At 36.0% G+C, this 12,459-nt stretch overlaps 3 protein-coding genes across 3 annotated transcripts; all 3 read right to left on the bottom strand.

Annotated features, from left to right (window-relative positions):
• Window positions 1-1,307: 1,307 nt before the first annotated feature.
• LOC114174551 (abhydrolase domain-containing protein C22H12.03-like) lies at window positions 1,308-9,265 on the bottom strand. The gene is made up of 13 exons (XM_028059387.1): window positions 9,128-9,265; window positions 8,685-8,819; window positions 8,369-8,395; window positions 7,381-7,471; window positions 6,157-6,200; window positions 5,692-5,790; window positions 5,110-5,167; window positions 4,982-5,034; window positions 3,714-3,815; window positions 3,091-3,156; window positions 2,198-2,319; window positions 1,784-1,955; window positions 1,308-1,608 (listed from the first exon to the last, which is right to left on the bottom strand). The coding sequence occupies exons 1-13, from the start codon at window positions 9,263-9,265 to the stop codon at window positions 1,540-1,542; spliced, it is 1,176 nt and encodes a 391-aa protein (XP_027915188.1). The 3' UTR covers window positions 1,308-1,539.
• Window positions 9,254-10,619, bottom strand: LOC114173512. Its single transcript, XM_028057969.1, has 4 exons — window positions 10,108-10,619; window positions 9,903-10,017; window positions 9,743-9,824; window positions 9,254-9,605 (listed from the first exon to the last, which is right to left on the bottom strand). The coding sequence occupies exons 1-4, from the start codon at window positions 10,510-10,512 to the stop codon at window positions 9,509-9,511; spliced, it is 699 nt and encodes a 232-aa protein (XP_027913770.1). The 5' UTR covers window positions 10,513-10,619; the 3' UTR covers window positions 9,254-9,508.
• Window positions 10,478-12,202, bottom strand: LOC114173513 (ethylene-responsive transcription factor ERF021-like). The gene has a single exon (XM_028057970.1). The coding sequence runs from the start codon at window positions 11,952-11,954 to the stop codon at window positions 11,403-11,405; it is 552 nt and encodes a 183-aa protein (XP_027913771.1). The 5' UTR covers window positions 11,955-12,202; the 3' UTR covers window positions 10,478-11,402.
• Between the last annotated feature and the right edge of the window lie 257 nt (window positions 12,203-12,459).

Raw genomic sequence — 12,459 nt, 5'->3', positions numbered from 1 at the left:
AACCAATAATAAAGAATACATTACAAACAAGTGTATTAGATAATATCATGTTATTGGCATTGTCATTATATATAAAAATAATAATTAAAAGTGCTAACATCATTAATTGGCTGAAGGCATGAAAATTATAGTTTTCATATTGGAAAATGATTTGCACCACAGTAGAAATGGTGCTATTATTGATAGTACATAGAATGTGGCCTAGTGTTGACCTCCATGAATAGCATGATCAGTGAAAGTAGCATACAAGACGAAACCGACAATCATGGCACTGGATTTTATAAATGAATCCTGCTTTGATAATTCAAGTGTCCTTGGATAGAAATATGAAAGTTAACCAACATAGGCAGACGACTCAAATTTATTATTTTAAGATTTTAAATTGAAAATAGTATTAATTTTTTTATATGAGTTGGACTTAAATTTTATTGGTGTTGTATCTCTTCAATAAAGATGTTTCAGAAGATCCAATAAAATTACAGACTTTGAAAAAGCTAGTAATTTACAAATTTAAATTTTTGACCGAGTCTTTTCTTACTGTTCTTTGGTATAAAATTAGACACTCCCATGAGTGATGGGCATTGAATATTTTTGTTGATTAAGTCTAAGAATAAAAAGTCAAGTGATGTCTAAGTCTAAGGGTAAAGAAACACATTTTTCCTCCAGGCGAAACGAGGCATGGCGTGGAGGGTGACATAAAAATGAAGAAAGTCAAGAAACTATAACTCTGAGATTTTGGTTGGGAAGTTTAGGGCAATTATGATAGGAGATAGCAAAGCGTTGTTTAATTCAAATTATGAGAGGACTTGTTTATCAACGATTTGGAGCACACTCACTGTGGTGATAGGTGGCGTGGCATGGGAAAGCACCACTGACTGCAACCCCAATTGCAGTGCTCATCCTGCTAATAATTAGAGGGCCACAATGCTAATAATTAAATGGGTTGTCATGATAAGAAAAGAATTAAAAGAGACTGGGACTAAAAAATTGTTATGATACAGATATTCAATATCTCACTGATTTAAACAATTTTTCTGTAGTTTAGTTTTAATTTCAAATAAATATGGTTAAAGATTTCATTTACGTTACTAGCGAACCAACAGTCATCATTAGCGTAACGATCTCTTTGAATTTTACATTGTTACTTTTGAAAATCCTACCACATTTTCATTTCAAACCTTTTCCTGCATCAAAGGACTACAACATTTTGAATAAAAAAAAATTGCATGAAAGGACTACAACATTGTTTTAAAGAAAAATACTTATCTGGAATTTAAAGCCATAAAACATATTTAAGTAGTGAAGAATTACCTGCGGACAAAGCAACTAAAGCAACGACCGTGTACAATTAAACATCAACGCTGCTCTCGCAGATGACATAAAACATGGGGAGGAGATTTAATGAATAGGGTAACCATAAAAATTATTATCGTGAAAAAAATAAATAGCATATACAAAAGGAATAACTGACAGAAAATGGGAAGAAGGAATGGCGTCAAACATCGAAGGCAAAATCTCATCTAGTAGACATTTGCAAACTCAGGTCTTGCCTCCCTGGAAAGATGATGACAGTATCCTGAAGAGTCCGTCCGGGTTATCTGCATGCACCTGTTCATAGACAAAGTAAATCAATCCTCTTTTAAATGGTGTCCCAAACAATCCAAATGCCATAGGTATTAACGTTGAAAGTATTTTTTGGACGATAGCATAGATCTCGGAAGGTGAAAGACACATACGGGAGGAGATCATTATATAAAAAAAAAAATTGAATGACATAACATACCCAGTGGCCAGCGTCTTCAAGGACGTGCATTTCAACTCCACCTCCTTCCTCAGCTGCAACCTCTTCAGCTGCATGGATCCGCCGAAAATCTTCAAGAGCCCATCTATGCAAACTTCTTTCTGCTTTCAAAAAGTTCATATGCACTCCACGAGGTACATCTTCAACAAGTTGCCTACGAACAGAAGCACAAAGCATTATTGGTTCCACACAAGAAAGATTAAGTTCATAATTAAATGTGATTGCCTTCTTCAGCAAACAGCATATTATAAAATTAACAATCATACTTATATAGGACCTGACACTGCCATTCTAATTCATAATGAAAGGAGGAAGGACCCATCTCAACCAAAGAAGTAGGACAGATAAATCAATATATCACATCTAACATTTGTCACCATAGATAACAGTATGTACCACAAATTTGTTTCTTCATAGGATTGATACATTTCTGCAATCCCCCTTAGGTCAAACACCCATGAGAAGCTAGATGATTGTGAACCACCAGAGCTGGAAGGTCGCAGGTTAGTCACAACCCACTAGACATGATAACAAAAGAAAAAAAAATTAATAGAGACAAAAATTGCCAAAAAAATCTATTGTTTTTATCTTTATTTATTTTAAAGTGAATTGTGTTAATTTTGTAGCATCCAACTTATTCATCAAGATAACAATCCTCTTAAAATTTTGTTTAATCAATCGTCTGGTGAACCAATTATAAATGTGTGACAAATCAGATAGGCAAGAAAACTGAACTTTCCAAAAGTAAAACCCAAGTGTTCATCTATGAAAAGTTGATACAGATATGTTCATGATTTACTGATTAGTTTTACATTTGGACTGATTTTCCAACTCAATTTACAGGTACGGGCTATGTGCAGACTTAAATTTTGTTGCAGTATGATAAACATGTCTCATCACTTGATGGCAACATTATAAACTTTTTACTTTAGAATTTATAGTGCCTTCAAGGCACCAAAATTTACCATGAATCATGCATTCTATAACTATTATGACACCATTCTAGCATAAAATGAGTTGAAGCCTGAAGGGTCAAGGAGCAAACAGGGTAGTGACCAAATACTTTACTGGGCATGAGCTTCACCAATAATGGCCTTATTTATATATCATCAGTGAATTCAGAAAAAGCATACAGTATCCAAGTAAACACGAAATTTCCGACACATACTCTCAATAAACATGATATTTCTAACACTATACAATTGATACGCCAAAAATTTCTGACACTTTAAAGCAAGAATACACACAAATTGAGCAGCAACCAATATCAAAGTATACCATAGTTGTACCTGTGCCACATCATTGGAAAATCCTTGTTGGATAAGAGCTCGTACAACTTCCTGCTTTGTAGATATCTTCCTTGAGGAAATGATCATAGAAAAATAAAAGGTTAGATCACAATATAGCACCAAAATTGAAAGCATTCTGTAAATTTATTTATACATATAAAAGAAGCTAAAGTGTAAAGGGAGATAGTTATTATGCTACTGAGATGCCAATCAAGAGGACATAAAATGTAAATAATAAAAGTAAATTTATATAGTAATTACAATAGTGGCAAGCTTTGTTTCCATAATTCCCTCTATTTTTTTCTTTTCCCCCCTCTTTATACTCTATACATTGCAGTTGAATCGCGAACCGTATCTCATATGGGAGAGTTAAATTTTGAATCGTAATGATTTTGATAGTGACGTGCCAAAGCAATTTTGAACACACGGTTGGTTGCTTTGACAATCATGCACTTGACAACAATTTTGTACTTGTGATTTTCATACATCATTATAAAAACATGAATTTTGATTAAACTCAACAACCAAATCTTAAAGTTTAGGAATTAGAACAAAATTGACACATTTAATCAAATTAACTTCTTCTATATTTGTTTCTCTCAGAAAAAAGAATAAGGATCTACCTCCTTTGGCAGTGTTCTTAGAAAGGATATAAGTTCTGCAGGATGATCTTCTCCATCTCCACCAGCTCGAACTTTTCCAAGAGTTGCATCCAGAACCCAAGCCTTCAAATAGCATAGTAACAAGTATGAAACAGTTCAGAAGCACTCATACATATATACAGACAAACAAAACAGAAACTACAGTTAAATCCTTGTCAAGTCTGACTTTTTCACCTTGCTGATCTCTTTACGTAGTCTTATTGTTAGGTTGTTCAGCTTTTTAAAGTCCCACCTAATTAATATGTATTCAATTTTCAGGAGTTTCAGAGCAGTCCAATCTGAAAATAGATCTCACATATGAACCAATATTATTTTGAGAACCTCCTTAATGACTATATTTGAGAGACACAGTTAAGTAATGATGAGTAACTTCTGGTTCCTTTATCTACACCTAGCCCGTTTTCTGGCATCTGCAGTCCCTGCTGAGTACCTCTGATCAGAAGAATCCCCCTCCCCCAACACTAAGACTCATCATCTCTGTCATTTGCATGCATCTCTCCTCTGCTCATTTTGCCACACAGAAGGACATGTAATGTAAGCGTGATGCTTTTTCCAACCACCATAATCTTCTAGCATCTTTTCCACTGATCCTTAATCAGATTTCCATTCTCACATACTACAGTAACAAGTTGCCACTTACTCCATCCGTGGTGTTCTCTTTATTTAGACAGAATTTTTCAGTCCACACTCCAGGAGGTTGGTTGCTGTGTATTCAATTGATGTTTAGTTTCTCTGGTAATTGAACCTCTTTAGAGTATAATTACCAACCAGTGTGGGCTGTCCACACTTAAACATCAAATGATCATCTAAATCCAATACTCATAGTAAGCATTTTATCATGCATTTTATCCTACCAGACAATTTATTATAAAAACTTTTCTATCTTAGCATCTTCATGAATAGTATAATACATAGAGACAAGACAACTTTTGGGTACAGATTCAACCACACTTATTGTCATAGCAAAAAAATATTTTATGCACAATAAAATTCTTATCATCATAGGAGTTCTCCATCTGAGCCTCATGCATATATTCTAGTGTCAACACGATTAAGGGAAACTGCTATACATCCTCCATTATCCATATTTTCATCCTTAAAGCATTGTTAAATATTACAGTGGGAATGGGATTTAAAAACCAACATGCTGCATATTTTTAACACATAAAAATAGTTGAAAGCTGATACTTCATCCAGCAAAAGCAAACACAAATGGAATTCGGACTTACTCTAACTGGCCGAGCAAGAGGCTTTGCAGCTTGGTCTACCATGCTCAAAACAACTGAAAAATGGACGAATGTGTACTGAAAAAAAGGCACTTAAAAAAAATTAACTTATCAAACAATCAGCGACTGACCTTTTCCCCCAAAACTATGACCAACTAGCACACGAGGTGTTATTCTTAGATCTCGAACCTATCCACAAGAACAAAGAGGAAGTAATTACAAGAAAGGGAAAATAAATTATATGTATACAGAACAGCAGGAATCTAATCAACAAGCAAGTTTGACCTACATTTTAAACATTCCAAGGTTTTCTATCTATAGTAAAATATTCCCCGAACTCAGAAAAAATGTTTTGATTTTAATTCCCACAAATTGATATCATTTAGCATTTTAACATTTAAAAAGGACGACATATTGCAATTAAAATTAAGGGAACTAGAGCGGCAAAGCCAATAAACATTTGAGGAATTCATCCAAACTAGAGAGAAGAGAGAGACTGTAAATCATGAAAGACAAAGGAAGGGTCAGGGTGAGGTGCAAGTCCCCAAGGAAATCCAAATGGTTGAAAACTGGGTTTTCCATGCAGTAGAACCAAAGTTTAAATCTCATTAGGAATAGGTGGAGTGAAATTCATAGACCCTCTCCCATATTCTTTAGCAAACCTACCACATATATATGACAATGATTAAAGAAACATAATAAAGAAAGCGCACCAGTTTTAGAACGTCACTAGCAGCAGATGCTACAGTATGGGGACCTGTCTTCTTCATTGATGCTGAATCACCATGACAGCGAAGGTCTACTAAAAGGAACTGTCAATGCAAACAAAAAGAAAAAAACAGGATTCAGATTTTTGTAAATCCAAATTATTGGACCCCTACTGTCAAAACTTAGGATATCCAAAAAATAAAATATACCCTAATCAGAGTCAAATAATTTGATCCAAACTTATCACACAACAATAAACCAGAAAGTGTTGCATCCTCCATTTTAAACAAAATCTTTTTAACAAAGTTTTAAATTAGTGACTATAACTGGTTTGTTGACAGTGCAGGTATTTCCATGCTATCAGAGGACTAAAACTAATTCCATATGAATAATACCTGCTAATAACGATAAATATTAACATGTCAAATAGTACCATACACAACTCAGCATAAAAATTTAAAGTAAAATACCTGCCATGTAGGAAACTCTAGAGCCAATCTCCTAGCAAAACTTCCTGCAATATCACTCTTTCAGCAGCAAATTATGAAAGTAGCTAAGAATGTATTCTTTCTCGATATATTTGACTGCGAACCAAAAATACTTCTTCGCAAATATAACATATCTAACTTAAATATCAGAAACCACATGAAAACTACAACAAAAAGAAAAAATGCAAGAAAAGAAAAATAAAGATTTAGCTTCATATAATAAGAAAGCAAAGAGTAAGTGACTCGTTTATTGTTCGATTAACACACTACAGATATTTCTCCTTACCACATAAGGATACCAGCATTTAACTACCCAATGTATAAATACATCTCAATTGGCTTAGACTTCCACTCTTCCACCCAACAAGGCTTCTTGTGAAATTAAAGGTTGAATAAGTTAAATTTAGTTTATTTATATATCAAGAAAACTTGAAAAGTCTCAGAGAGAAAATAATCAACCAAGGACCAACTCTCTAATAGGCTGAATGTCCACCAACAAAGAAATCCTACAAATTGCCCTTATAGACATAACCCACAAGAAATTCCAGAAAAAGCTTAAACTTCTTATGTTTTAGGGAACTTAATTTTTCTCATTTTAGTCTCTATAATTTCATTCAACTCAACATTAGATTTTCATGCAATACTACAATATATTTCTGATGAATGGCTGCACTAGTAACGAAAATAGACATATGTTCGCCTATCAGTTATATTCATCAGCAAGAGAAACAGTACTGAAACCAAGAATATGGAATCATACGTATTGAATTGGAAATATAAGAAACAAAATGGGTTTATGTAGAAAGTACAAATAGATGAACTTAAAAGTGTATCTAAGCCCATTTCTCAAAAAGTTACATGAAACAAAATGATAGGGATTATATCCCTTTTCATTGAAATTATCCAAGTCAAACTTATACACTTGCACATACTAATTCATAATGTCATTTCACCTGAACAAAAAAGGGCTTTGAAATTATCAGTCACGTAGTAACTAATAGCCATAAATATCCAGATCTCCAGCCTAGCTACTCTAAATTTACTTTTCAGTTCTGGGAGCATGTAAAACTGAAAAATGATTTGATCAAGGAAGACCACATTGTTGCCAAATCATAACCATGCACAATACATAAAACAATTCAGGCCATGCATAAAATTTATATTACCAAAGGCTTGCAAAAAAAAAATGTACACAGAATCACCCACCCCAGTTTTTCCTGCATCCTAGGATCCCATGCAGAAAAACGGCTGTAGGCGGATCAGGTAAAGATCTGTCCATAACTGAACTCCATCTCACCTGTATAGGAAATTATGCCGGCATATTAGTCTCTTATAGCTTTACACAACTTCATATCAATGAGATTCATTAACTTATGAAAATACACGAGGGTTGCAGCAATCAATCCAATGTTATATTACAAACTTTTGTCTAAATATCCTCATATAGTTTCAAATCAATTTTGTGAGGAAGCAATCAATGGATTTGTATGGTCAACAACTTTTTGTTCCATATCGGTGCTTAATACATTAAGGGTGTGTTTGTCTTATCATAATATTAGGGCTTAAGCCATAAATTTAGCCATGGAATTTATTGGAATAAGTTAAAATGAGCTTATTATGATAGAAACATAAAGAAGTTTATGGGAGTCAAACTAGATGCCCAAAAGCCATAAACTCTTCCAGACATCCCTTAAGCCAACCCCACCTTGTGGGAAAAGGCTTAGTAGTGATTGTTGTTATTAGATTTAATATGATTCACTTCTAAATGAGGTAAAATCCAACAAAAAGTAAGAACCGCTTTCAAGAACTGGATGACTTGAGTTCATAACTTTGGCTTTTTGAAAATAGACAGTTTAGTTTCGGCAAAATTATGTTTCCTATTGAAAAAAATAATCTTTTGCATAACAAGTAAGCTTATATAATACATGTCTGACACTCTGCCATAAATCAGCCCAACTAAAAACACGAAGTAACTTAAAGGCCAATGTGAGAGTATCTTGCATTGTCAGTAAAGAACAACTAAACAAGATTTGAATTTAAAAATGAACACAATCACTCTTTCACGCACATAAATATTCTAATGGATTGAATGGAAGACTCTGAATCTAGAAAGTAAAAAGGTTAATTCTTACAAGTTTGAATCTGAAAACTAAATCCCGTTAGATGAAATGGCGAGGCAATAAATAATACTTACAAGTTCCCCCTGAATCAAATCATATGCCTGCAGACAAGGACGCACAAAAATCTCAGTTATAATAAACAGGGATAAATTAGGTAACACTTCTTTATAGAGGAAAGCATTAGATGCATTTTGCAATTAGAATTTAGAACTTGTCTCTATTTTTTATTATCTGTTCACTAAACGCACTAAACAAACTTCATAGTTGACTGACTTTGCAACTAAGAAAATACAACAAACGTCTCTACTCTTTTTAGAGTGCCAAGTGTAAACACACGATGGAAAAAAATTAATTAACCAAAAAAACACATGAAATGAGCATTCAGATTACCAAGATGCTAGAGGAGGTGGCCACCTCCCCCTTTTCTCCAACAGTGTTGCCCACTAATGCCATTGCTATGGTCTGGCCTTTAACTGCCCGCCTAGAGTGGCAAAGAGCTAACCGAGAAACGTTGAATTTGTCATTCTACACAAAAAAAATAACCCATACAGAACGTGAGAGTACGCCGTCTCAACGACTCAACGCAATGAACGTACCACGGTACAGACAGTTAACAATTGCACAACTAAATACAAAGCTCAAACGGCAACATTAGCATCAACGTATTTGCTTCTAAGTTCATACAAGTTCCAATCAAATTCAGCAGTAAAAGAGCGACTGCGCCGCTCAAGCATTGAAAGATTCGAAGCCTAAGTGCGATTATGACATATGACGTATGCTAAATTTGCAACGCATTGAAATTATCGAAGAAACTATGAAGCCAAGAAATGCACCTCAGAGAGACGAAGAACTGGAGATGTGAGGCAATTCCTCAATGCAGGTGAGACGAATTTCGTCTTCCGGTCCGACGACTTAACTGCCGCCACCGCCGCGGCGGTACAGCAGGGCGATGACTGAGAGAAAAGAGGCATCTAAAGAGAATGGCAAATACAGAAATGCAGATCGGAGAAAGAGTGGAAGAAGAAAGAAAGGAGCGGAGGTAGACAGCGCACAATGTTGTGGCGCCTTGGCGGAGAAAGAAAGAAAGAGAGAGGGGCGCCAATATCTCTCTTTCTCTCTCACGGTCGGTTACCAAAAAAAGGAAAAAATAAATGCGCGATTACTTTATTTAAAGAATTATTAAAAAAATATTCAAGATTTCATATTTCCTATCTTTAATTATTATTCTTACATCTTACTTGTTTATATATGATTAATGGAAAATAACAAACGACAGGTTTGATTGCAGGTTCAACACAGTCTCGCCCATATCTGTTTTCACAAAATGTAAGATTTATCTGTGAATTTTGGTACTGTAGAAAAGAAAATTAAACAACTTTGTAATAAGCATTAGCCAATCAAAGATGAAAATGTTGCAAGCTATTACGAAAGACACTATCATCACTCACGTTATTTGTCTTCTGCCATTGATCACCTCCAGACGATAAAAACTGCAACCTTTGCTAAAGGGAAAAGGTTTTCCCTTCCATTCTGAAAACATTTTCAAATGTTTAATTTAATCTCAAAAGACATCGAAAAATAAAGAACAACAGAATCTGTGTAATGCACCTAAATGCCATATCACCCCAACGGATGAGGGGTCCTTGGTAGACAAATCATCAATAACAAACTGCAGATCTTTGCTGGTAGAATTGGTGAATTTTTTGAAGAACTCAAGAATTTCCTGCATAATATAGTGAACCCTAAAATAAAACTAATGACTTATCTTGTCTTAACTACTACAATTGATTTCTGATGTAAATATGTAAGTTACCTTACGACCCACAAAGGGTTGGGGAAAGACAAGATCCTCGTACACACAATTCTCTGCGATAAGGTACTCAACAGAATCCACGTCATGCGCGTTGATTCCTCCATAGAAATTCCTCACCACAGCTGAAGCTGAATCAACACCGTTATCATCATCATCATCATCACTTCCATCAATTGCTACAGTAACGGATTGCTTCTCGCCACTTCCATCAATTGCTCCCCATTTTCTTCTTCTTCTTCTTTTGCTTCCATTTTTTTCTGGAACAGCAAACGGGGCGTCAACTATGTTCAAAAGCTTCAAGCTTTTAACGATTTTGATGGAGGAATATGGAGAAGATAGAGACAAAGGTGAAACTGAGTTAGAAAACAACCAAGTGGGAGTGGAATTTGAAGTGATGATAAACATTTTCCAGAGACACTTCACTCTACAATACAAGCACAATCAATCGCTCTTCTTCACACTTTCTCCATTTTTTTTCTATTAACTGACATAACACGAACACCAACTACCACTGATTATGCAGAGAGGTCATCTGATACAGCAAACCTTTCATGTCTTTTTTTGCTTCGGTTTGGGTCAATCCATGTACATAAAAAAAAAGCCCAACCCATTGGCCCAAAAGTAAAAAAGCCTGTGAAAATAAAAGGTGGTGTCTTTTTTTGGATGAAAAACAAAGCAAAGAAGAGGAAGAAATGGATAAATCTCAGAAGAAATTAGTATATTAATGGAGTTCCAATACATTTACTATAATAGAATAAAAGCACACCACACTCTTCCACAGCCTATAAAACACAGCCAATAAACAGAGTTCGTGGCTTATCTGGTACACAGAACAAATCCCACCCACTATACTAAATCAAAAATCTTTGATTAAACAAATCTCTCCCACAACAAATAGTTACACTAATCTCTACTGGGACCCTCCAAAGTGTGATCTTTTCTTGCTAATTCATCTCCATAAGCTATAGTCTAGGTACTTCCAAATGATCCATGGAGGAAAGAACAAAAAGAAAAAGGAAGCAATGGCATGTTCGCATGTTCCTCCACGCCTCTTATTTTCAAAACCTAGGACTGGTCAAATGCAGAGAGACATGGCGTCAGTGTCACCGTTCTTGTCACCTCACCTTAATTAATTCATTAGTCATAATGTAACGAAACGTAACGTAACCACAATAAACTAATAGCAATACTGGTATATGGTATATGTGGTGTATTCGTATTCTTCTTCACTGTTGGTATACCGTGTGAATGTACGTATGTATAATGTATATGTATGTATGTATGTATATGTGTATCTAAGGATCCCAGAGAGAATCATTCTGCATATGCTCCCACTCGTTGTCTTCAAAGGCATAACCATTTGCGAACATCATGGATTGATCGTGCATCATGAAAGTGTCCGGCATTTGCATCCACGTCTGAGGCGAGTCCATGGGGGAGTCATTGATGGCCTGAATCTGAGTGGGGGAGAGTCTCACCGTCAGCGGCGCCGCCGTGGGGGAAATGCCTCCTCCGGTCTCCGGCGGGGCGGGGTTGGTCCGGAGCCGCAGGGCCGCCTCGTGCGCCGCCATGCGTATGTGGTCGGCATTGTTGCTGACGGGGCGCGGCAGCGTGCTTGCGAGCTCGGGGAAGTTCAGTCTGGCGTCGCGGCCACGGAAATGCAACGCCGCCACGTCGTAGGCGGCGGCGGCCATCTCCAGCGTCTCGAAACTGCCGAGCCAAATCCGGGTCTTGGTTCCGGGCTCGCGGATTTCGGAGACCCACTTGCCCCATTTTCTCTTGCGCACTCCTCTGTACGCAGAAGACGCAGCGCCAACATGGGTTGAACTCGAAGACGGCATGTCCATGCAAAATCAGCGTCCAAGCTTTGAAATTTGAGTAACGTTATACACTTGAATTATAAAATGTTTTTTGCAGTGTTGTGAATTGTAATAGCTAACGTTGTTGTTGTTGCTGTTGTGTTGTTGTTGTAGCGGTAGTGATGTGCGGAACATTGTCGTTGGTATTTATAGATGTGGATGCGAAACGTGGGAGCATCAGCAACATCTTGATTTTGGTGACCTTCCTCGTAGGTGCTTCCTTTGCCCTTTGTTTTCCAACAAGTTTTCCAACAAAATCTATGTCTATGTTTTTTTTTTTTTATTGTTGTTGTTATTTTTATTTTGGTTTTGATTGGGTGATATTTTTGCTTTATGAACAATAATGTTTTTTTGTAAGTGTTGGTGATGTTGTAGTTATTAAATATTGAAGATTTTTTGTGAGTATTTGTTTTTGTTAAGATTGGGAAGTGAAGAGTTATGGAGGTGGTGCCATGTGTTTGTGCAAACTTTTTGAGGTTGAAAATTTGGGGAT

This window comes from Vigna unguiculata, chromosome 2 (genome assembly GCF_004118075.2).
Source record: "Vigna unguiculata cultivar IT97K-499-35 chromosome 2, ASM411807v1, whole genome shotgun sequence".
Taxonomy (NCBI): domain Eukaryota; kingdom Viridiplantae; phylum Streptophyta; class Magnoliopsida; order Fabales; family Fabaceae; genus Vigna; species Vigna unguiculata.
This window is presented reverse-complemented; position numbering and strand designations above follow the sequence as displayed.